Consider the following 23339-nt stretch of genomic DNA (forward strand, 5'->3'; position numbering starts at 1 on the left):
GTTGATGGTACAGAGAATAAAGAAAAAAAGAGAGCCGAATGAAGTCGAATATCGCACCAAAAATAGCATCAGTGAGCCCCAAGGGATGCAGGAAAAGCAGTCCGAGTTCAGTTAAAGCAAGATCATGCAATCTCCCTCTTGTAATTAAACGTCTGTATTGCATGATTATTATCTTTCACTACGCAGATACAGTAGGCCATACGAAAAAAAAAAGCGTAACCAGAACCGGATCATCACAGATCGCTCTCTCATCTTTGGTAAAGATCGTTCATAATGAAATAGCCATTTTTCCATAACAGTATCATAAAATTTATGGAAAACAGAATGACCTGTTTTTGACAGGATTATCTCGCACACTATGCATCAAGCCTTTATCTAAACATTTATTTACACCTGATTGCTTTTCATGCACGTCTTTTTTCACTTTTTATATGTAAATTGTTATAAAAAGAAAGAATGATGCTTGAAGCAAAAGAATGCAACGCCCAATTTGAAGATCCACCGACTCAAGCGCCGCCTGATCGCCAGTGTCCTATCCTTCCTTCCTCGGAACCATGCAGGAGAAATACGCCACCCCAAAACTGTGACCGAATGTTGCTGCAGGAACCTTTCACAGCTCCCATCAAGCTGATGGACACTATCGATAGCCATCATCATCAGCTTTCCCGGTACGATCCACACAATGAATGCTTTTCGTATTCTCAGCTCCTCAACGATATTGTCCATCATCGTATCGACCCCGAAATCACAAAGTTGCTGCTCCGTAGCAAGCTTTATCACGACAAACGTCTAGCCAGGGAAGCCTACTTGAATCTGCAGCTTTTAAACAATCAACGCAATCATCATCACCATCCTTCACCAAAGTACGCGCAGACCGATAATATCGGTTGTTTCGGTGATTCTCCCGACCCTGCCTCTTTTGGTCATTCAACTTCCACCACGGATTCATACGAAACCCAGGATTCATATGCAGCCTCACCAGTTCATAGTTGGAGCCAATCTTCGTTTATCTAAAAAGCCGTCTATTCAACCCTATCGCTGTATTCTTTTATACTATATACAGATCCTCACTACACTAATTGGTCGCTATGAAGATTTCGGTTATATGCAAATGAAGGTTAAAAAAAAAAGTGAGCGATCCGCATTTGATATCCTCCAAATCTGCAAAAGGCAATTGCAAAACGATACTTCGATTTCATTATCTCATAAAGAATGCAAGCTACTTTTTTGAACGAGTTGAAGCCTTTTTTTTTATTATCATTCATTATCTTTCCGTACATCTTATTTTTTTTATTAACTGCTTGTTTTCCCCAGTCTCACCTAACATGTTGTTGAGGAGTATCTTGCCTGTTGACCTTTCACCTGTGGCTCCTCGTGCCTCAAGTCATCATACCTCTTCACCGATTTTTTCCTCCGAACAAGGCAATGTTCAAGGGGATGCATGCTATAAACGATCACTGTACAAAAACTCCTCTTTGCTTCGATTACTTCCGCAATACGCATTATCACCAGGGGTCCAACTGAATACATGGTATCGACTTCCTCTCAAGCTCGTCACGGAAATGGGACTGCCTTTGGAACCCTCCGTAGCGGACATTTGTTCCCTTGAGCTCCAATGTCAGTTAGTTTGTCGCCGGAAGCAGCAAGGATGGGTAGCCGTGGAAGGAGTAGATATTCGAGCGTTGACTTGTGACGCATGGGATATGGTAAGCCAAGAGAGTCCTTGGCCTGGTTTTGACGGTAGTGGCTACGGAGGAATGGATTACCGATTCACAAGATGCGTTGCCGATGAATTTTATCTCCTCATCGATGCATGTCAACCTCAGTCGTCCTCAGTTCGTATACTCTCTGTCACCCTAGGACCGTTTCGTTTGGATACTACATCAAACAACCAGTCTTCCTCACTTGTCACTCATGCTGCCGTGAGTGATGCGGAAACTCGACAGCAGATTCACCGTGCTCTGCGGATTCCAGGTCATCAGACTTACTTTATGCTTCAAGAGAACTGGTGCCACACCACCACGGGAAAGCTTTGGGATTCCGCTCTGATCTTGGCCAGCATTTTTACGCAGGCCATGCAAAAAAATCCTCAACTTTTAGCAAACCGTCGTATCATTGATCTCAGCGCAGGGTAAGGAGTCGGAACAAAGTGACGGTAAAGTCGCTGTCTAACGAGTTGTAACTGTAGGACGGGTTACATCGGTCTATTGATGGCACATTTGCAGGACCATTACTGTCAATCGTTAGGCAACGAGGCACCGCCAGAAATAATATTAACGGATATTGCCGAGGGATTGGACCATATTCGAAGGAACCACCGATTGAACGAATTTTCATCGATGCGTCCAAAGATCGAACCACTTCATTGGGGGGATACCAAAGCTGCCAAGAAAATCGTCAAGGAACGACCGGTGGATATTATCATTGCATCGGATTTATTGTACAACGCATGTGATTTTGTACCCTTGATCCGCACTCTTCGAGATCTAAGCACGCCAGGTATTACCGTGATTTATCTGGGATACAAGCGACGAGGGTTCGGCAGTACGGAAGAACAGCAGTTCTTCAAGCTGTGTCAGCCATACTTTGATATTCGACGATGCAGTAATATACCACCAGCACAGCATGTAGACTGGGAACGAGCACAAGGTTGCTTGTTGCCACAGGCATATGAACCGAATAATGAGGAATCCTGTACACCATTTTTGGGACGCCAACAGAGATCCAGCGTTCAAATCTATAGACTCGCTTTAATTACAAATGCCAAAAACTAGATCCATCGGCTACAGTAGCTCTTGATTTCAATCGCTAGAAAATAAAATAAAAATGGGAATGAGAACTTTTTGCGCCGAATTTGGACAAATTACCGAATGCAGCGAGATCTTCTTCTCTCTCTAGTCATCCATAGCATAGTCATCGGCCGCTGATGTGGAAAAGTGAATCAAAGGAACACGAGCGATTCAACTAAACTGAACCCGCGCCAAGAAAATAAAGACGGGATCATCTTTGATAAACACATCCTATGACAATTGATCAGCAGAGGATAATGGACATGCATCCAAGAGTAGCAAATACTCAAGACAAAGACCTATGAGGTGCTGCATTGGCAGATCGTTTGTGAAACGCTCACTGTAACACTACAGATCCACCATGGAACGGTGAGGGTTCCACGCCCGTCAAAGATGTATGCATGGTTGTGTCCATAATCCGCAGGGTATTGGGCAGTTGATCTACTTTTACATTGTGGCATATTATAAACCTTCATAACCAAGATACAAGGGACTCCAGTTGGATTACTCGACCATCTGTCTATGAAATATTAACGGCAAGCTCTAATATTCGTTAAATCTTGGTAAAGTTTCGCTTCTTTTGATATCTGGCAAGCAGTATCCTGCTATGTATTGTTCCTGCTCCCAGTATGTCGAAGAACTGGTGAATGAAGGATATGCTCGAGACTGTAGTCGGTTATTTTCATGACCTCTTTTTGTATTCACGGAACTTGGAACAATAGAAAGTTCTTCCAAATGTCAAGGCGACGTGCATGTCTTTTTTAAAGGGTGAAATAGTCATGCTCGAGTACAAAATCGATATACCATATGATATAAGAAATCTGCCCATGTTGTGTAAATTAGTCAGTGTGGGCAATGTGGGCAATGCATCGTTTATCTTTTCCATCAATGTTATTGGAGGAAAAGATCAGCCAATCATTGCACAGCGAACAATATGGGACATGCGCTTTTTTTTGGGGGGACGGGTTGGGTGCGCTTTTTTGCGACCGCTGAGTTTCCTTTCTTCTTTTTCCATTTCTGTAGTTTCCCTTTATACCTTGCAAAAGCATGGCTTCTCAAAATGACGTGACCTCCTACGGTTCAGCGGGGCCATTATCACCAGGAAATGCGTGCGAAATTCAGACCTTAATGCAAAGCTTTCTGAAGGAACACACCGCTTACGATGTTCTGCCCGTCAGCTATCGTCTTGTCGTGTTTGATACTCGACTACTCGTCAAAAAGGCATTGGAATCCCTCGTTCAGAACGGTAAGTCGATACAATACGGTGGAAATTATTTTTTCTACTGAGAACTTTGCCGTAATGATGGGCTATTATTTTTATTGCATATATTAAACGACGGTGTGGGGTTTTATTGGTTAGGCATTGTGTCGGCACCTCTTTGGTCCAGCGAAGAACAAAAGTTTGCGGGTATGCTCACGGTAGCCGATTTCATCAATCTTATTCAGTACTACTATACCCACAGCTCCGTCGACGAAGCATTACGGGAAATTGAAAAGTTCGAATTGGGTCATCTGCGGAATGTCGAACGACAAGTAGGAGCACCCGCACCCCAAATGCTGTCGATGGATCCCATGGTCACACTGTATGATGCTTGTCGTATGCTGGCAGAAAGTCGAGCGCATCGTGTACCGCTTCTAGATCGCGAATCGGAAACCGGTCCAGAAATGATCGTCAGCGTTATTACACAGTATCGTCTTTTGAAATTCATTGCCGTCAACGTAAGCAAGACACACAGAGAAAAAAAAAATGGATAAAGATCGGTTTTCTTATACATATCGGTTTCTTCTTTTAAATTGCATGATCAGTTCAAACACACTCGAGTATTACGACAACCGTTATCGGAGCTCAAGATCGGAACTTATGAACACATTGCTACGGCACACATGTCCACGCCCGTGATACAAGTCATCAATATGTTTGTCGATCAAAATATTAGTGCCGTACCAATTGTTGATGAGGATGGTATGTAGCGTTTGCCACTCCCAATGAATTACCGTGATGAACTGACGGATGAAATGGGTGGATAGGTGTTGTTCTGAATGTGTATGAGACGATCGATGTCATGGTACGTATATTGTGCGCTTTACAGAGAAGGACTGTAACAAGGGTGACTCACGTATGGAAATGGTTCAACAGAGTATAGCAAGGGCTGGAAGGTATCATGAATTAGATATTGCGGTAGGGGAAGCCATGCAAGCGCGTCCAAAGGTAAAAAATCAGGGTGTGATTGGATCAGAAAAAAAAATGTCCACTTGCTCATCACGCTGTTGTCCTCTCATAGGAGTATCCTGGCGTTCACACCTGCACGTTGAATGATACGTTATACTCTATTTTCCGTACCATTCGAAAACAACGAGTGTATCGCCTAATAGTAGTGGATCAGGACAATCGACTTATCGGAATTGTCAGCTTGTCCAACATTCTGGGCTATCTTGTGGGTTACAAGGGCTAATGCCGTCTAAATTTAGCGCATACTTTCCGTCTATTTTTTTTTCTTCTTTTTTATGTACATTGTCATATTTACACAGATAACACGACAGATAATCACACAAACTGGAAAAATTCCGGTCATCCTATACGTAATAGAAAGCAATTACCTTAGAAACCTCGTGATCGCCTTTTGCCTGTGCTCTTCCATTTTGTTTAATTCGACCTCGATCCAGAAGGAATTTCCTACGGACCTATCAGAGTGGAACAGCCAACCAGGCAATGCTTTAAGAGGATAGAGCAAATGATCTCATCGCATCCGTCATCCACGCTATCAATTCTTAATATCAATTTTCATAATCCACATAGCGAAGCATACACGCGTATGATATTATGATGCGAAAGTATTTACGCGAACAACAGAATATAATATCACCGCGCTCAGGCAACGGATAATAACCCTTTTGTTAGGGTTCGTATTATTTTATAGGCGCTACAGAAATAAGAATGTAAAGAGGCAACGAAGCAAGGGATCAATAAAAAATAAATGCTATGGTAGGCAAATAATTTGAGGGAAAAAAAAAAGCAAATGTTCAACTACTATAGAGACACTCCGAGAGCGTCGACTACGTTGTAATTGTCGGCCACCACACGAACAAAGTCGTTGACCTTGGACAGTTGACCTGTATTTCGTGGTGATCCTGGCATGCCTTCGCCGTCCCAAACAAGCCGTTGTTCATCGATTCTGACCTTTCCTTTTCCTTTCTTGTACTGGAAACAGGTGGCACTACGATCCGAGGTGTGGATATTATCTGCCTGCAATTGTTCCATGGTGTTTTGTGTGATGCCTAATTCGTCTTGCGGTAACCATACAATGGGCTGCATGGCTGTTAAAGCAGGGTTCATGTAAGACACCACTTCATACATATCCTTGGCCGTCTTGACAAACGATTGTTCGTCTTTCTTTGTATCGTCGGGATTTCGCGAATCCTCAATATGCTTCGCCTTGACATCAATGGTGTTGCTGAGCTTATCACGAACCGCGTAAGCATCCACAGATTTGAGCAGTGCATCTTCATCATTCTCTGCAGATGACCGTGCCGTTGTGCGGTGATGAAGACCATTGCTGTCCGCTGTAAATCGACTGCTGCTGCTGTCTGATGCATCCACTTCCGTCAGCGCTTTACGGTCTTCATCCTTGGACGATTCGCCTGCTTTGACCATTTGATCTTTGCTGTTGTCATTGAACAGCTGACTCTCACGCTTCTTGGCTTCCTCGATATTGATGGTTTCCACAGGCAGATACTTGAATAAAGGCTGGAAAGATATATCGTAAAGGTAGAGAGCGCAACAAGAAACAACGAGCGTGATAATCATGATCACGAGTTGAGGAATGGCATCGCCTTGAAGCACAAATAGACCAATCATGGTGAGTTGCCAAGTAAACATGCCAATGTAGACGTGACGAATAGCACGGGGGAAGGCTCGACCAAAGGTTTCATACTGCATTTCGTACACGTACAAAAATTGGTACAGGTAGACAAAATACTGCAGATAGAAATAGAGGCAGACAAAGGGAAGAATCAAGGGAGCAATGACAGCATATTCCAAGCCTACAAAGGACAGTGAGTCGTCCGTGACGAGGTTGACACCGATTCAATCCTAGTGATAAAATGCTTACCGAGAATAAAGATCACACTTTGGGATGGAATGAGAGTACCGAGGTTGATATTCTGCAGTGTGACTTTGGCTCTATAGATGTCGCGAGGGGTGGTCCAGAGGAAAGGGAAAACGTAGGAAAGAATGAATGGGACGGCCTGAAGGATGGCTTGAGCAGAACCATTGGTTGCCTGAAGCATCACAAAGGTAATAAAAAAGGTTGAAGCTTTGGGCAAGTTTTCCGCCAACGTATTAACGATACTGAGAGGATTCTGAATAATCTTGGAGTACGCTTGGATCACACCACCAGCAATCGTAGATACGAGAACGACATCCACAAACTAGGTCCATGAAAATGCAACGTAAATGTGCCATTCGAGTGGTAACATGACCTTGTTAAGCATATTATCTTTTTTACCTGGAAGAAAAAGTACTTGTGCAACAGGGATAACTGGACGAATGATTTCTGTGGAATCCCCTCCATCTTTGACAACCCTATAGGATAGGATAGAGAAATTAAGAGAGTGATTTCGCCGTATTCATCAAACAAAAGGGAGACTTACAGGCAAAGATGACGGGAACAAGGCCGATCAAGATGGCCAAGGCCACGGCTGGCAAAATACCCTGAATGATACCAACAATCGTAGGACTCCAGCTTTCCATGGGTTTCAGAAACGGAAGCACTTTGGCTAAAGCATCAATATTCGCAACCAACTGAATAAAGACCACTGTTGGATGAAGTATAAAAAAAATTGTGGGATGTGAGTATTGATATGGCTGTTGATCCATTCAGCTTTTTTCGTTTACCTGGAATGGCCCAGAAAATGACGATAGCCGTGGTGATTCCTATACTGATGACACGTCGAACGAGACGTTCGTAAGGACGAATGCCCATATTTTCCCAGATAATATCGTCGGGAGAGATTTGAATGTAGCGTGGTTCCATTGATAACTCTTTGTGGTGAATGAGGGTTTGAGCAGCCATATGGGCTGCTACCTGCGAGTTGAATTCGATAAAGGCCGAGTTGTATTGCCTGTATCTGGTGCTGGCGCGCTGTTCGGCCGAGATTTCTTCATTCAGATCACGAATTTGTTCACGATAATAATTCAAAGAGTCGACTTTGCGTCCAATGCAAGGGATAGGAATAGGCAATGGCGACACCCGATGGGTAGGACGAAGCTTTTCGGGGATGCCTGGTGTGGTGCCTTCTTCCAAGGGTATATCTTTCTTGGCATGGTATTTGTAAGAGGCTAGGATGGCTTTTGTTACGGCAGTTTCGAGTTTCTGTACATTTTGTCCTCGGTCGGCCACTTTGTCAGGCAATTTCTTCACATCTCTATAAGCATGACATAATTGAGGTTACACAGGATCGGACGATGTAAAAAAAAAAAAATAGATGGAAAAAGCAAGTTTGGGATTACCTGTTGAGCCATACGCGACGCACACCGCCGGGGAACTTGTCAAAGATGCCCTTCAAATCATCGATATTGTTGACACGGGCAGGAATGGATGGAATAAAAATGGTACGTGCAACGACGGATTTGGCATAGTCGGGACTGAGAAGCAAGCTACGCCGAAGTTTGATGTACTTGCGCGTTTCACGGTAGGTATAATAAATGACGCCCACTAAACGAATGGTCAATTAGTTTCTGATGGGAAATTAATTTGAAACACAGGGCTTTTTGCGCAGAGGGGTATTTTTCTGTTTTTGTTACCTGTTAGAACAATGGAGAGGATCAAGTGAGCCCATGTTCTTTGAGAGTCTTTGATGTTACCCATGGTGAGTATGTTTAATCCCGGTGAATTGTTTTGATTGATAATATTCAATGGGATCAAGATAGGAATGGCCAAGATGGAAAATAAACTAAAGACCACCATGCCCATGCGTAAAAATTTCAGGATCATGAATCGATCCAACCCCATATACCGGATCAAATCTTCGTCTGGTATTTTGAATAGCTGATATATCCAAAGAAACCACCCTCTCGAAAGCTGAGGAGGTCGATGACTGTTGTTGGATTACTGACCGATCAGTCTTGTGTAACCTAATCACGTATTGTCGTGTAAGTTTTTGCTGGTTTTACCTTTTGTCAACGGCATAAAGTCTTGGTTCGTACGTCTGCGGTCGTCGCGTTCTTAGAATACTAAAGACACCAAATAGACCAATACCAATGGCGGCATTGAACCACAATGCTGATGTGAAGGTGCTTGTCGTTGAATCAGCGCTATAACAGACAATGAGTGCCATGACCAGACAGGTTTACGTTCAGAATGAGTCCCTACTTGATTTGGTCATCCGGACTATCAGACATGGTTTCTTTTTACAAAGGTTATTTTGACTTTGTTTCTTTCAGTGTAGTGTAATTCTTTATATCTCGTATTGCAGAAGTAAGAATAAAAATGAGTCGAGTGGAAAGAAAGAAGAAACCGCTGCACAAGGGAACTTGGGTGTTTGAAGAGGAACCAAGAAAAAAAAAAAAAAAAAAAAAAAAAGAGAAACGGCTGCATATTTTTCAGTCGCCGCTTCCAAAAAAGGCAAGTCAAGTGGACCGGGGAAAGAGGCGCACAACCGAATATTGCCGTCATTCTACGACGAGTGTCTCAATGAGTTTCTATTAGCAGTAAGAACTAAGGACGCTCATTTGCACTATCAATATGAGGAGAACTTTTTCACTTTTTGCTAGTGAAATTCAGCTCATATATTTCTTGAAGGACCGCTTGGCCACTTTTAGAAATCCTGCAGCTGCAGTCATCAAAATGGATCCAAAAGATGGCTAATCTTTAGAAGCATGCCACGTGATGGAACCATTTGAGATCGGCCGAACACCGTGTACCCGAACACAGACTTGTGCAACAGTAAAAAACTTCCATCGTAAACAAACTTCCCTGCTGTGTCACATCGACTGAAAAGAACAACATTATCCCTCCTTCTCTGTCCGTGTGACTGAAAGCTATTTAACACACTAATGTACTGTACATAAAATCAATTTGAACCGACGAAAAAAAGATATTCAGTGGGATCCGACTGATAGGACGCGTTGTATACTGTTGAACTCATGATTCAATTCATAGTGCTATAAAAATCTACGGCACGACAACCGGCGCAATACGATAGACCACCCGGTGAGTCAAAGCGCAATAGACTTTTTTCAACACATCTTGCAATACGACATGCCCATACTCGTAAAAAAACAACAATATTTTATTTCGGCAAAAAGTTACAGTTATAAGGAACTATAAAAAAGCGGTGTGTGGCTGCATTGATCACGTCTACAACAATACGACTAGTTTTTTTTTTTTTTTTTTTTTTTTTTTTTTGCATCACGGGATAAAGTACCTCTTGATATGGTTGCAGCAGAATCGTGGTATACTGTACACTAACCTACTCTTAACTTCCCTACCTGAATCCCTCACGCTGGCGTTTGCATGCAGCTTGCGCGTGTGTTTATCTATACCTGCCGTTTTTAATTTTTCTGAGAAGAAAATAGTTTTGCAACCAATAAACTCTGTTTCAGTTCCAAAATGCTTGGCGGATTTTGGATGCACTGAGACGATCCTGATCTGAGAATTCAACATAATCACTGGGTATGGCTGGAAACTCGCACAAATCTATGCTCACGAGTCACTTCCACATATACGGTTGCAGATAAGCAAACCCTTTCTTGCGCCGTTGCCTAATTTGGCACAGCAGGTTGATTCTTTCTGAAACAGTCAATGTTTACTGTGAACTGTTATTCAAAAAATAGCAAAGGTTGCCTATATAGTACTGTAACCTCACTTTCGTAATGTTTTTCCACAAGTGAAGGAGGATGATATTTGACCAATTTGGTGCCCATACAGGATCCCTATGAGCATAGGACGACGTCATAAAATTTGACAAGATGGGATGCATGAATAACAATGCACCCAAAAAATTTTACTCTGTTCCAACTTGACCAGAACAAATATCACCGCGTGTTACCATCCTTGTTTGGGGTAACCTGTCAACGGTATGAGATTATTAAGACTCGTTCATTGGTAGGCCCGCTCGAGATCATCTGTGCGACATGGTGCGACGGTGCCACAATGATACAACTACCAAATGTGTTCACAATCCCGCATTACCTTCCATTTTCTTTTTTGTTTGTCTTGCAAAAAGTCTTTGAATGAATGTGGTAAAAAAAAATAAGAAATAAAAAATAAAGCCAAACCAAAAAGTGGTATTATAAACCGTTGTACAGGTCTACTTAATCTAATCTTACTTGAGCTATTTACTTGACGAATCTTCAAAAGTCGCCGAACGCGACTGTGTATAATCACAGATCAGTGCAGTCAATTCCCTGTGAAAGAACGTTGGTAAAAACAAGCTACCCTAGGAGCGGTTTATCTCATAAAGTCATACTCACATGGCGCGTTGCTGCCAATGTTCCTTTTCAGTTTCCGCTTCCCACAACTTTTCGGTTAATGTCAACGTATTGCCCGATACCTGCTCGTGGGCTTCAGAGTGAAGACTAGATTTCGAGCCAGTCGTACAAGTCGATCGAGGCTGTACAAGATCCGTCAGTTGATCAAGCTCCTGGTTGAATTTCTACAGCAACAAAAGTAAGGTGATTAGTAGATGTCCCTTCTTGTTCGTAGGTATCGAATCGCTTACATCATATAAAGAGCAAGTTTCCGTATACACTTCGTTGTAAGCATTAGAAACGATGCTGATCTCTCCATCAATCTGTTTTACAAGAGCAGTCATGAGTTCATACAGCCCATTGAGTGGCGGCAAGTGTTGGCAAAAATTACCTTGGCTGTCTTTTCCATTAGTTCGGATACATAGTCATGCATCTCCTTATGCTTTTGGCTGAGCAACTTCCATTGAACTTTCAGCTTTTCGGCGGTTTGTGATATTTGCTCCATTCTGTTGTCTGCGATGGGCTGTGTAAGCAACAGTTGCTGTAATTTTTGAACCAAATCATCCGGATTTTCGGCTAAGCGAGTGATCGAAGTGTCGTCAGATGCAGCCGAGCTATTCGTACTCAGGCTGCTGGTAAAAGAAGACAGGGTATTAGCCAGCGATAGATGAGAATCGCCCGTGCCTGGTCGATTTTGTATCCAATGCATGGGTCCGGGTGAAGACACAGGCTGATGGTAAGAAAGAGGACGGTCAAAATTGGGGGTTGTAGGAGATGGATAACTGATTATGCTTGCGCGACGCAAATTCAAATCGGAAGGCGAGGTGATGGTTAGTTCGTCTTCCCTTCTATGGCTTGCCTATCATTTTGATGTGAGTTTTCCCACATCATCTTATCAAAATAACATCGAGTTGTGAGGTTATACCTGGACTCCACAGTATTCCCGTACGAGATTTTCGTGCGATTGACGCCTCAACTGAGAAGCAATGTCTTCACCCAAGCTGGATGAAGGTAATTTTAGCTGTGCGAGTGGGTACCGTTGTTTTTTAGGTGGTGCCGGGTGTTCTGGTTCCGTTTTGGCGGATTGGGAAGAGCAGGTGGTATCGTCGGTATCATTGTATGGATCCTGGGTAATTGGAGCCGATCGCCAGGTAGCCGTAGCGGATACATCACGCGTGGCATTCGTGTTACCTGTCGACATGGGTAAAGAGGTCGAATTGACCGGTCGGATAGGGGATGGGGGTGGTCTTCGCTGATCACGTTGTGTACGGTTCGCTTGGAGATTGCTGTTACTACTGCTGAAGAGTTTATTGAAAGGGGCTAATGTTCCTGATCGTGTTGTTGCCTTGCTTCGCGTCTGTTTCTGGATTTCTTCTTCGGTGACAAAATCGTTTGCATACGAAAAGACGGGTGACAAACGCAGTTGCCGTTCACAAAGCAAGACTACCAAAGCATGGTTCAATATCAGAAAAAAAAACAAGCAAGAGCACGGGTTTCTTTACGTACTGTTATCCCAAAACACCATTTCAAAGTCAATGGGTTGGCCTTCTTGGTTCGTGGCGGATGAAGGCTTGAAGAATTGCTGTATTCTTTCCAAATGGACCTTGCTTGAAATCTGGTAACGAAACCCGCGCAGATCTGGCTGTACCAAGGCCACTATCCATGGCATAGCCGAGTGATTTGGAAAGAGCCCATCAAAGTCGACAGTCCCATCCTCCACATACAACACAGCAATGTTATTCTACAAGAACCTCTTTTGAGTACTCAATCGTTTTTTTTTTTTTTTTTTTTTTTTTTTTTTTTTTTTTTTTTTTTTACGAAAGGCCGATATAGGAAAAAACATACCTTGTAGTTTGCTTTTATATAAGTAGAAGGTGAATGCATGTTGCTGTAAACGGGAATCTTTTGCCATTGACGGTGATAGAGGGTATCATGTTCATCTATCACGATATACAATCAACAACAAATCTCTGTTACAGGGTGAAATCTGTGTAGCTACCATACTGTTTGGCCAAGGCTTGGGTTTTTTGATAACTGGCTATAAAATCGCGTGTTTTCTGGATATAGGTTTGTTGTGTCTCCCGTTTACCAAAGTGCTCCTTTGGCACCATGGCTGAATAAAAGCGAGCGCCTTTATGAAAATATTTTTCAAAGGAAGTGACGGTGGAGAGTGGATCATACCCATGCTGTTGTTGAACGGATGAAGCGCGTAATAGGAAAGATGCCGGTCGGGCTAAGAGGTAGAATCAAAGTACCACATGAAGAAATGAAAACTCCGAAAATGAGAAAGAAAAAACCGGATAGATCGACAAAGCAAAACCTACCCGAGGTGCCACCAAATATTTCAACTTGCTCTATATCGGCCCAACCTTTGAATTTCCAACAAGAGTCTTTGCGAATGACCCTTTCCAATTTCTTGGAGGTGATGATATCCGTATCCGCCAATGCACAAAGATCACTGCCTTTGCACTCCATCGAAGGACGACTAGCAATCATAATTTTGTCCGTGAACAAAAAAAGTGTGACAGCTCGTGTAACCCGATTGCTTGTTCTATGAATTTCCAAGGCGTCCAAATGGGCAATAAGCGCGCGGTTTTGGTTGATCAATGAACACTGTTTAAAAGGTAGAAAAACAAATTTAATGAGGGAGTGGATGAGTTGCGCACTGGCAAGGGGTGAGAGCGTACCGGTGAGTCTTTGATGATGCTGTACATGTTGAGAAACATGGTAGCGAGTTTGGTAGGATGGTCATCGGCCATGGAAGCTATTTCCTGTGATTTCTTGTAGGCTGTCGTTAAGCCCTCAAAATCTGGATGCGATTTTGGTGTCAGACGCAAAAGGTCTGTGGGGACAATGTGGGTTTAAATGGCTTTATCTAGTAATTTTATCGAAAAACGTACCTTTGAGCATCATGGAGTAACGACTGATGCGTTGCACGGGTTCTACAATGATGTCTTCCAAGCGTCGCTTCTTGAATTGAGGATGGTCTTGAGCTTTGAGAAGAAGACGGCGATAGTTTTGATTGCTTTTGAACTCTTTGCCGTGCAGTTTTTGGGCTTCTCCGTGTTCCATCAGATACTTTCTGTAGCATTCAAATTTCGCCATCTAATTGAAACAAACAAATTGGATCCAATGTTTCGTTGTGTTGGAAGAAAAAAGAGGATTCTTATTATTGGTTTATTTCCTTTTCTATGGTGATTTGACGTTCTTCTGCAATACAATATACGAGAAGACCACTTACATAGTTTGCGCAAATGTCGCCAAAGGGCATGGCCTGTTTGGAGTTGGTTCGTAATTCGTCTAGAAATTGTTGGTTGACGTGGAGGATTTGGTCAATATTGAGAAAAATTTTGGTGCATTTGAAGGGATTCAAAATTGGGTATTTGGTATGACTATCGGTTCGTAATGGTCGTACAACAAGATCCACAAGGCCACACAGTGATTCTACATAGGACACTTCGGTCTTGATGAATTCCTGAATGTGGTAAGCGCGTTGCTCGTCATCCTGAATAAACTGTGGCATTGAGAGTAGGTATGATTGTTCGATCCATCGACGGCTTTTTTTTCACTTCTTGTTTTCTAACCTCATGGTCATTGGATAAAATGGGCGTGGATAAAGAATCCTGATGCGTTGTGAATGGATCGCATGCGGAATCTTGTTGTGACATGGGCTGACCGACAATGTGAAGAAACTGTTCGAGTTGCTGCTGTCGACCTAGTGTGGGAGCAAGTTGGGTATTCCTTCTTTTTCAGTGGATGTTGTAATGGATGAATATTCACGGCGATATGCTTACTGGCGCTCCTTTGGCATTCGGGTATAATAAAATCGACATTTTGGCTCTGTCAGGAAAAGAAAAATAAATAAAAAAAAGAGCCGTGAGCAACGTGTAATAGAAGTAATAAAAAAACCGAGGGTAAGACAAGGAAAAAAAAATTCGCATAGCTGTCAAAATGTCAAAAACGCCAAACGTACTAAAGGTATTCTTGTGTTTCGTAGCAACATGTCGGCAAAATCACCGTCCTGTTGCTTGTTTAGATACTGGCCACAACTTTGTTCTTTATCCTTGACGAGTTTCCACCCGTGAACGAAGCCCAGGCTGGCCAGTCTGGATTTTATTTCCTACAATGCAAACGATAATAACGATCGGGTGTTTTAGTGAGGATATTCGATGGGATTTCTACTGCCAACGTCATCGGATCGAGTCGGCCCTACTTTTAAGTTGGACATCTTGCACAATCAGTCTGTGAAACAAACGAGAGAAAAAAGAAAAACAGAAAGAGGGGAGAGAAAAAAAAAAAGGGGGACACAATAAAGGCCCTGGAAAAATAGAACGCAGTAATAGTCTGTAAAATGGAGTCTCTTTTTTTTTTCCAATGGTGGCGTATATAATTATACAGAGTCAGTGTAACCATCTTTGTACAGTACTGCACCGAATGCAGTTCCAGGTCAACCATCCAAACAGGGCAACTGCTTTATTATTGTTTCCCTTGTGGTTTCATCCGATTTTCCCTTGCTACTCGCTTTTCCGCTCATCGGATCTTGCCTGTACACTCGTTGACTCCTTGGCTCCGCGGGAGGGATAACCTAGGCAACCTTTCCTCGGGGAGTTCGGGATCATCGGCAGACGTGTCCGATTAGATTGAAAAATCTTCTTGTAAAGTCGACGCGGAGTCGTAAAAAAAGCGTATCATCCAAGTGGGCCAACTGATCGAGAATTATCCACAAATGGCATTAGCCGGTCTATTTGGCACGCAAAGGAAAACAAGCGAATTTTCATGACGACATTTTCTATGGAAAACCGCCAATTCATTCGTCCATTTCTATCGAACCATCTCGTCGTCGCACATTATCTTCCGATGACTTTTTTTACGTGAGCATGGCGTCGCTCTTGTACTAACTTGGTACACACATACCACCATGGCCATTTTTTCTTTACAAAGTGGTCTTGCTTATTGCCAAAAAGTTCTTTGTTCTCAAACCTTCACGAATGAGTCTGCCATATAATGAAGCAACATGGGTCGCGTGTTGGTGCTACATCATATGGAACAGGTGCTGGGGCGCCGGTGTGAGCAGACACACGTTGGCGCAAAATGCATGTTTTACTTTTCGGTCTTTTTCCATTTTTTATATATATATATTATTTCAAGTCATTTTCTTGGCACGACCATTGTGGTTTTATTGCGGGAAGTGCAAGGTAGCTCCATCCATCAGGCAGCAAAGCTCCGTTCATTTCGGCGTCTGAACCTGACGAGCGCTTTCTAAATTCAACAATGTAATAATCATCGTCCTCGTGGCATCTTTTTCACTTTCTTTGTGATCACATTCCTATCCAAGAGAATAATCACACCCACTATAAGCTTAGCATTGCTGAGTTTAGTGCCGTTTTTCTGTGACAGCTCGTCATTCCGCTCCTCCATCATCGCCCCACTGTCCCTGGTTTGCAGCCTTGTGCAATGTAACGAAAAATGACGTACAAACGTACGAATTCGCGTGTCCACGCCATTGTTAAAGCTGCACCTCTTAAAAAGCTGGTGTCACCTACTTTAGCAATATCCGTCCATCCATGCTTCTTTCCGCGTTTCAGGTTAATCGAAAAATGGGGCTCATTCTTTTGCGTGTGTGCGTTGTTCTATATTAACCCATCGCATTCATCTCTTTTCACTGGGTATTGCTCCGATTATCACTTACTGCATACTCCTTTGTTAGACATAGCCACTTTTTTTTGGTCTCCATTGAGATTTATATTCGGGATCTTTATTTATTCATTGGTCAAAGAAAGAAGATCACCCAGAGGTATCAAATGAATTAAAAGCCAGCCTTTTCCTCAATAAAGCCAAAGTGTGTATGTGTGTGTGAGTAAGAATAGTCATTAAGTTAGGGTTGAATTAAATAATGCCGGTAAAATAAGAAAGAAAGTTGGGCGTTAAAAATTGGAACGGTAACTGACGAGAGCAGCAATACTGTGGTGGCCTTGCTTTCGGTTAACACGCGTGTTCCGCAGCACCTCTTCGTCAAACTGAAAGAATGCTTCGTCGACTTCTTCGCCGTCTGTTGACTGTGTAATGGAACTACTGCAATCATTTAAAGGACACTTGAGAATTTCCGCCATAACGCCATGGTCACATTCCTCCATGGGTCCTCGATCGTAATCGTCTTTGCTGTGAGTGAAATGAATGGATTCTGTACCGTCCATGAAGCGTACTGATTTGCCTGAGGACAGGCTTTGTCTCGTCGGTTTATCTTTCTTTCCAAATATAGTATGTTTTGTGAATCGTAATAAACTTATAAAGGGCATCAAATAAAGTAGAGAGAAAAAAAATGCTGAAACTACTTTGTGTCCCTTTCATGTTGTGGGAAAAGATAATCACACATGACACGCGGGACCAATCAAATCGTACCTGGACTTTGTTTTTAAGAGCACCTTCTTGCGAATAAGAAATTCCTGATGCTCAAAATTAAAAATAAAAAAAAAAGATGCCGCTCACCCAGCTGATGATCCAATCACCGTTTATAGATCACGTTCGTTCTCACCGCAGCAGTGCTCGACTCATTATTGATGACATCCATTAGAAAGGATTTTTTTTTCCACTTATAGAATCCGCCAAAGTGAAAGTTTTATGAGTCCATCACAAGACCTTGCGCTTATCAAGTCCTGGACCGTCCCACTACTGCTTGAATCAAAGATATACTATTTTACTGGTGGTTTTTTTTTCCCAGACTACATAAAATCTCAACCCACAGTCATTGATGAATGATCAATACCTGTCATATGACGCCATTATTCTTGAATCCACCCTTTACCGCACATGAAATAACGGTGTTACAGCATCACTACGGATTCGATGCCTCAAGGAACCTTAGAAACCCGAAAACACTCTCTACTTCGCAATGAAAATGGGGGAGGGGGTGTTGCAGATCGATCACCCAAAGAGGCTTTCTACTGCAAGCTGCTCATTCATTATTTCCTGACAGTTATTGGTATGGTAATAGGAGAAATAGCTTACAGTAAGCAATGCTGCCAGGTGTGGGCTAGCAGTGCGTTTGCTGCCGCAATTCCACAAACATATAATCATATCACATTTAACGTAGAGTATGCTATTACCACTCCATTTGCACCCTTGACTTTATGATTGAAAATACTAATAGAGCCGTGTCTATTAAGCTTAGAGGCTTAAGCGTCCAATTTTTTTACACTATGTTGCTGTAGAATTGCAAAGAGATGAGGGGGCAAAAGCATGAAATTTTCGAATGCTTAATTTTCTGACCAATGACGATTTGTGACCCACACCAGCCACTGGCGGCAGTCCACTGTCACACTGAAGCAAACCCCCGCGCGCCGAATCGCGTCCCAATTTTTGAACAAAAAAACACTGCCCCAAAAGACGCGTTTTCACCCTTTCGTTCCTGTTCGCATTTTCAGTCATGGTGAGTTCAGGCCCATGCTCGCCAATGATACTCCAGGACTCATTGTTATCATTACTTAGTCTGATCGCAAAAGAAGAAGAGATAGTAACGCCAGAGAGGTTGGCGCTGGATCAAGTGACATTCCAGCCGATTCTCCCTTTATTCCTCCTTCCTCACCTGCCGTCTTCTTCTCAGAAGCTGACTACAGAAATGAAGCCGAAGAGGTAGTGGAAGAGGAAGTATTTGAAGACGCTATTGGATTAGAATCTGATAATGGCGAAGATTTGTTTGGCTCTGACATGGAAAGGTAACAAAACCAATTCCAAAAACCTAGTCCAACCGCACACATATCACTTAAAAAACGTCTTGTTGGACCATTGCAGAGATTACGCTCAAAACTCGCAGTTGGATCGATACGAAACACAGGATGTGGACGACGAATACTACGCACCCTTGGACCCTGCTTTGCGACAAGCCGTTGATGCTCAGTTGCACAGACGAGACGTTGAAATCAATCGTCGAGAAGGTCGAATGGCCAAAGCATTCCTTGAAGGTTTGGACGACGAGGAAATCGACAGTCAGGCTATTCCCACTCGTCGTCGCCATCGACGGTTCTATGAAGCGCAAAATTTTGACGAAGCAGACGAAGCACCCGTAAGTGCTCCTACGAGGCTAAACCCTGCCAGCGCTGGTTTCTGGGTGAAGATTGACTTGGGTTTTCTGTTGTTTTTCACAGGAAATGACATTGGATGAACTGCGCAACGTCAAAAATGCCACAATTGGTGATTGGATCAGTCAGGAAGCCCCACGCAGAACAATCAAGCGTGAGTTCCGAGATTTCTTGCAAACGTATGTCGACGAACACGGTTTTTCCGTCTACGGTGAAAGAATCAGAGACATGGGTGAACGTAAGCTATTTTGATAGAGCGCGGGGGAAACAGCGTAACTAAGGGATGGATGATGTAGGTAATCGTGAGTCGTTTGAAATCAACTATGAACACTTGACCCAAAGTAAAACGATTTTGGCCTACTTCTTGGCCAACTCGCCTATTGCCATGCTCAAGATTTTTGACGAAGTGGCTTTGGAAGTCACGCTCATGCAGTTCCCTGAATACGAGCGCATTCATCGCGAAATTCATGTCAGAATCACCGATCTTCCCACCATCAACACGTTACGACAGTTACGTCAAAGTCAACTCAACTGCCTTGTCCGTGTCTCCGGTGTCGTGACCCGACGTACCGGTGTGTTCCCGCAATTGAAATGGGTGAAATACAACTGTGGCAAATGTTCCGAACTTTTGGGTCCCTTCTATCAGGACATCCATAACGAAATCAAGATCAACACTTGTCCCAGCTGTCAAAGTAAGGGTCCCTTCATCATCAATATGGAGCAGGTACGTGACTGACCCCAAGACCAATGTGATGATTGTGTGAGACTTAAACTTTTTTATTCTTGTACCCAAGACTGTTTACCGTAACTATCAAAAATTGACGATTCAAGAAAGTCCTGGCACGGTGCCTCCTGGTCGATTACCGCGTCATCGAGAAGTCATCTGTTTATGGGATCTCATTGACCAAGCCAAACCTGGCGAGGAAATTGTAAGTTGTCTCCTTAAGGGGGGGGGGGGGGGAATGTTCAACGCCACAGGACAATCACTGAATCGGGTCGGGGTCATAGGAAGTTATTGGTATCTATCGCAACAACTTTGATGCTTCTTTAAGCACCAAGAATGGTTTTCCTGTCTTTGCCACCATCATCGAAGCCAACTACATCAATAAGAAGGAGGATATGTTTGCGGCTTACCGCCTGACCGATGATGATAAGAAATTCATTGCCAACATGGGCAAAGATAAGCGTATTGGCAAAAAGGTAAAACGCATCTACGACAACCGCATCGGTTGGAAAGACCTACTGGGCATGAAACTAAAAGTCTTTTCTTTTGCTGCTTTACAGATTTTCAAGAGCATGGCTCCTTCCATTTATGGCCATGAGGATATTAAGCGCGCGATTGCCTTGTCCCTGTTTGGTGGTGTACCGAAAAACATCCAAGGAAAGCATACCATTCGTGGCGATATCAATATCTTGTTGCTCGGTGACCCCGGTACTGCTAAATCCCAATTCTTAAAATACGTCGAAAAGACAGCGCATCGTTCCGTTTTCACGACAGGTCAAGGTGCCAGTGCGGTCGGTTTAACCGCATCCGTCCACAAAGATCCTATTACACGTGAATGGACTTTGGAAGGTGGTGCACTGGTGTTGGCTGATCGCGGTGTCTGTTTGATTGACGAGTTTGACAAGATGAATGACGCAGACAGGTACGTTGCTCTATTGGATGCTCGTGCTAAAAGCTGGCCTTTTTTCTCATCATTCCCATTTTTTTCTGGGTTTCTAGAACATCCATTCACGAAGCAATGGAACAACAGTCCATTTCCATTTCCAAAGCTGGTATCGTTACTACATTGCAAGCTCGCTGCTCCATCATTGCTGCTGCCAATCCTATCCGTGGTCGTTACAATGCCTCTATTCCATTTTCTCAAAACGTCGAATTGACAGAACCCATCTTGTCGCGTTTTGACGTCCTTTGTGTGGTGAAGGATATTGTGGATCCCGAACAAGATCATATTTTAGCGACCAATGTCATCAATAGTCACGTACGAAGCCATCCCTTGTACAGCGCGGCCACAAGCCATTTTGCACAACCCATGGAAGAAGATCCTGAAGTAAGTCAACGAGATTACTCTCTCGAGTGGATCATATCACTAAACGGGATACGTCGTGCTATTATTAGATTATTCCTCAAGATATTCTTCGTAAATACATCATGTACGCTCGTGAAAAGATTCATCCCAAATTGCAGCAAGTGGATGAAGACAAGTTGTCGCGATTATATTCCGAGTTGAGAAAAGAGTCACTGGCCAGTGGCAGCGTTCCCATCACGGTGCGTCACTTGGAATCGATGATCCGTTTAGCAGAAGCCAACGCTCGCATGCATCTTCGAGAATACGTACGTTCCGATGATGTGGACATGGCTATCAAGGTGGCTCTGGACAGTTTCATCAGTGCACAGAAATACAGCATGATGAAGACTTTGCGTCGAGTAAGTGCATCATATCGCTCATGCTTTGTCGATCCGATTTGTACTTATTTTTTTATTTCCCGTAGCGTTTTGCCAAGTATATCAATCAGACCCATGATTACGATGAATTGCTACTGTCCACATTGGATGGTCTGTGCAAGGAAAGCCGACGACTGTATCAACTCAAGCATAAGGCTCTTCCTAGCGAAGTCAGCATCAAGATGGAAGATTTCGAAAATAGGGTATGTGGCCTTTTTATTGAATTGTGAAAAAAATGACCCAGTGCATTATTAACCAAGGGATATCCGCTCTCTAGGCACGGCGAATGCATATCTATGATTTGCAACCATTCCTTCATTCTCAAGTTTTCGAAAAGCACAGATATACGCTCAAGCCTACTGAAGGTGTCATTGTTAAATCCTACGAGTAAAATCACTCTTTCACTAAACTATTCATCCTATCATTATTCATTCCGATAAAAAGAAAAAAAAAGACAAAAGGAGAGGTAACATTTTAGCAGTTTACAATTTTTTTCCTTGGCTATTTCACTACTATCAAAAAAACCGTAATAAAAAGAGATCGCGATGCTGACAAGCAAATGTCCAAATGGTGTCAATCTCCGCCGTGGGATTCATTGGTTCCCTCTCCCCCCACACTTGCTCATTTTGAATCTGGAAAAAAAAGGGGGGATTCCCAAGATCGATTGACGTTTTCTTCCATCGCCCATTGATTTGCCGGCCATGAATCCGTTTGTTTCGAGTGAAACGAGTAGTTGGCTTCTTTATATTTTGACGGATTCCGCTTTACCTACTGGCGGTTTTGTCGCATCGTCCGGTCTCGAGGCATCCTATCAAGCTGGTCTTTTGAATGCCGAGGCTTTACCTCCGTTTGTCACCAATTCAGCCCATTCTTACGCCGCTCAAACCAATTGTTTTGTGCGGGCCGGTTACGAAGCACTGGATGCGGAAGATCCTCTCACAGCGCTAAAGGAGTGCGACGCCGTGTGTGATGCCGTCATGGTCTCCAACAGTGTGGCACGTCGAGCCTCATTGGCGCAAGGCGTGGCCATGCTGACCTTGTATATCAAATGTTTCGTACAAACCTCCCACGATAAAGATCTCACCGTGGTCAAGAAGTTCAAAAATATGATTCGTGCCGAGAAAACAGACGGTCATTTTCCTGTCTGTTTTGGCCTTGTATGTCGATATCTGGATGTGGATCTCGGTAAGTGCGGAACAATCCATTGTCGTGACAACAGTGGGACCTTTTTTTTTTTCGCTGACGGGTGGATTCATTGACAGATAATACGCTACATTTATGGCTGTACTTATTCACACGTACGATTTATTCATCGGCGGTTCGACTGAATATTGTTGGTCCATACGAAGCACAGAGACTGTTGCTGCTGTCACGTGAACCGATTGAAAAGATTACCAAACATACCAAAGATATCTCCATGGACAACTGTCACCAAACGAATCCGTTGCTGGATGTGTGTCAAGGGATGCACGATCGACTATACTCTCGGTTGTTTAACAGTTAACGAGGAGCTAGAATAGCTCTTTGTGTATATTTATAACGACGTGCTAATACGTCTG

The 23339-nt window shown here is 43.2% G+C and overlaps 9 protein-coding genes across 9 annotated transcripts; 5 read left to right on the forward strand and 4 right to left on the reverse strand.

Annotated features, from left to right (window-relative positions):
• Nucleotides 1-459: 459 nt before the first annotated feature.
• On the forward strand, nt 460-1157 carry BYT42DRAFT_646593 (uncharacterized protein; the record flags this gene model as incomplete). The annotated part of the gene is made up of 1 exon (XM_051572684.1): nt 460-1157. One exon carries the CDS (start codon nt 460-462, stop codon nt 1012-1014), a length of 555 nt encoding a protein of 184 aa, XP_051421919.1. The 3' UTR covers nt 1015-1157.
• Nucleotides 1158-1246: 89 nt separating this feature from the next.
• BYT42DRAFT_577148 (putative methyltransferase-domain-containing protein) lies at nt 1247-2851 on the forward strand. Its single transcript, XM_051569134.1, has 2 exons — nt 1247-2131; nt 2189-2851. The coding sequence occupies exons 1-2, from the start codon at nt 1326-1328 to the stop codon at nt 2772-2774; spliced, it is 1392 nt and encodes a 463-aa protein (XP_051421920.1). The 5' UTR covers nt 1247-1325; the 3' UTR covers nt 2775-2851.
• A 1066-nt stretch (nt 2852-3917) lies between these two features.
• BYT42DRAFT_499348 (uncharacterized protein) lies at nt 3918-5242 on the forward strand (the record flags this gene model as incomplete). The annotated part of the gene is made up of 6 exons (XM_051564634.1): nt 3918-4035; nt 4150-4508; nt 4596-4752; nt 4818-4855; nt 4927-4998; nt 5072-5242. The coding sequence occupies 6 exons, from the start codon at nt 3918-3920 to the stop codon at nt 5240-5242; spliced, it is 915 nt and encodes a 304-aa protein (XP_051421921.1).
• Nucleotides 5243-5644: 402 nt separating this feature from the next.
• Nucleotides 5645-9328, reverse strand: BYT42DRAFT_577150 (uncharacterized protein). Its single transcript, XM_051569135.1, has 9 exons — nt 9161-9328; nt 8962-9102; nt 8593-8885; nt 8299-8503; nt 7684-8213; nt 7440-7604; nt 7295-7371; nt 6899-7217; nt 5645-6830 (listed from the first exon to the last, which is right to left on the reverse strand). The coding sequence occupies exons 1-9, from the start codon at nt 9187-9189 to the stop codon at nt 5818-5820; spliced, it is 2772 nt and encodes a 923-aa protein (XP_051421922.1). The 5' UTR covers nt 9190-9328; the 3' UTR covers nt 5645-5817.
• A 1798-nt stretch (nt 9329-11126) lies between these two features.
• On the reverse strand, nt 11127-13870 carry BYT42DRAFT_414870 (uncharacterized protein). Its single transcript, XM_051563456.1, has 8 exons — nt 13441-13870; nt 13259-13372; nt 13105-13199; nt 12766-13000; nt 12185-12702; nt 11651-12118; nt 11511-11582; nt 11127-11444 (listed from the first exon to the last, which is right to left on the reverse strand). The coding sequence occupies exons 1-8, from the start codon at nt 13442-13444 to the stop codon at nt 11259-11261; spliced, it is 1692 nt and encodes a 563-aa protein (XP_051421923.1). The 5' UTR covers nt 13445-13870; the 3' UTR covers nt 11127-11258.
• Nucleotides 13289-14561, reverse strand: BYT42DRAFT_414916 (Dbl homology domain-containing protein). The gene is made up of 3 exons (XM_051563457.1): nt 14160-14561; nt 13947-14101; nt 13289-13872 (listed from the first exon to the last, which is right to left on the reverse strand). The coding sequence occupies exons 1-3, from the start codon at nt 14362-14364 to the stop codon at nt 13435-13437; spliced, it is 798 nt and encodes a 265-aa protein (XP_051421924.1). The 5' UTR covers nt 14365-14561; the 3' UTR covers nt 13289-13434.
• On the reverse strand, nt 14342-15074 carry BYT42DRAFT_577162 (Dbl homology domain-containing protein). The gene has a single exon (XM_051569136.1). It carries the CDS (start codon nt 14780-14782, stop codon nt 14429-14431), a length of 354 nt encoding a protein of 117 aa, XP_051421925.1. The 5' UTR covers nt 14783-15074; the 3' UTR covers nt 14342-14428.
• Nucleotides 15075-18682: 3608 nt separating this feature from the next.
• Nucleotides 18683-22171, forward strand: BYT42DRAFT_547662 (DNA replication licensing factor cdc19; the record flags this gene model as incomplete). Its single annotated transcript, XM_051565963.1, has 12 exons — nt 18683-18685; nt 18745-18971; nt 19048-19318; nt 19401-19572; nt 19631-20058; nt 20129-20263; nt 20343-20534; nt 20619-20980; nt 21058-21385; nt 21454-21762; nt 21828-21983; nt 22058-22171. The coding sequence occupies 12 exons, from the start codon at nt 18683-18685 to the stop codon at nt 22169-22171; spliced, it is 2697 nt and encodes an 898-aa protein (XP_051421926.1).
• Nucleotides 22172-22481: 310 nt separating this feature from the next.
• On the forward strand, nt 22482-23284 carry BYT42DRAFT_499375 (uncharacterized protein; the record flags this gene model as incomplete). Its single annotated transcript, XM_051564635.1, has 2 exons — nt 22482-22965; nt 23043-23284. The coding sequence occupies 2 exons, from the start codon at nt 22482-22484 to the stop codon at nt 23282-23284; spliced, it is 726 nt and encodes a 241-aa protein (XP_051421927.1).
• Nucleotides 23285-23339: the final 55 nt, after the last annotated feature.

The sequence above is a fragment of the Radiomyces spectabilis genome (assembly GCF_025331425.1).
Source record: "Radiomyces spectabilis strain NRRL 2753 chromosome Unknown BYT42scaffold_9, whole genome shotgun sequence".
NCBI lineage: Eukaryota > Fungi > Mucoromycota > Mucoromycetes > Mucorales > Radiomycetaceae > Radiomyces > Radiomyces spectabilis.

Bases quoted from the DNA above. Each gene is read 5' to 3' on its own strand.
- BYT42DRAFT_577148 (XM_051569134.1), top strand. From the start codon at position 1,326: ATGTTGTTGAGGAGTATCTTGCCTGTTGACCTTTCACCTGTGGCTCCT. The intron at 2,132-2,188 runs GTAAGGAGTCGG...TTGTAACTGTAG, and splicing joins ATCATTGATCTCAGCGCAGG to GACGGGTTACATCGGTCTAT.
- BYT42DRAFT_577150 (XM_051569135.1), bottom strand. From the start codon at position 9,189: ATGTCTGATAGTCCGGATGACCAAATCAA. The intron at 8,886-8,961 runs GTAAAACCAGCA...ATCCAACAACAG, and splicing joins CTTTATGCCGTTGACAAAAG to TCATCGACCTCCTCAGCTTT. The intron at 6,831-6,898 runs GTAAGCATTTTA...TGTCCTTTGTAG, and splicing joins AAGTGTGATCTTTATTCTCG to GCTTGGAATATGCTGTCATT.
- BYT42DRAFT_414870 (XM_051563456.1), bottom strand. The intron at 13,200-13,258 runs GTAGCTACACAG...ATATCGTGATAG, and splicing joins AGCCTTGGCCAAACAGTATG to ATGAACATGATACCCTCTAT. The intron at 13,001-13,104 runs GTATGTTTTTTC...AGGTTCTTGTAG, and splicing joins ATATAAAAGCAAACTACAAG to AATAACATTGCTGTGTTGTA.
- BYT42DRAFT_414916 (XM_051563457.1), bottom strand. From the start codon at position 14,364: ATGGCGAAATTTGAATGCTACAGAAAGTATCTGATGGAACACGGAGAA. The intron at 14,102-14,159 runs GTACGTTTTTCG...TTGTCCCCACAG, and splicing joins TTACTCCATGATGCTCAAAG to ACCTTTTGCGTCTGACACCA. The intron at 13,873-13,946 runs GTACGCTCTCAC...CCTTTTAAACAG, and splicing joins GCATCATCAAAGACTCACCG to TGTTCATTGATCAACCAAAA.
- BYT42DRAFT_577162 (XM_051569136.1), bottom strand. From the start codon at position 14,782: ATGCCACAGTTTATTCAGGATGACGAGCAACGCGCTTACCACATTCAG.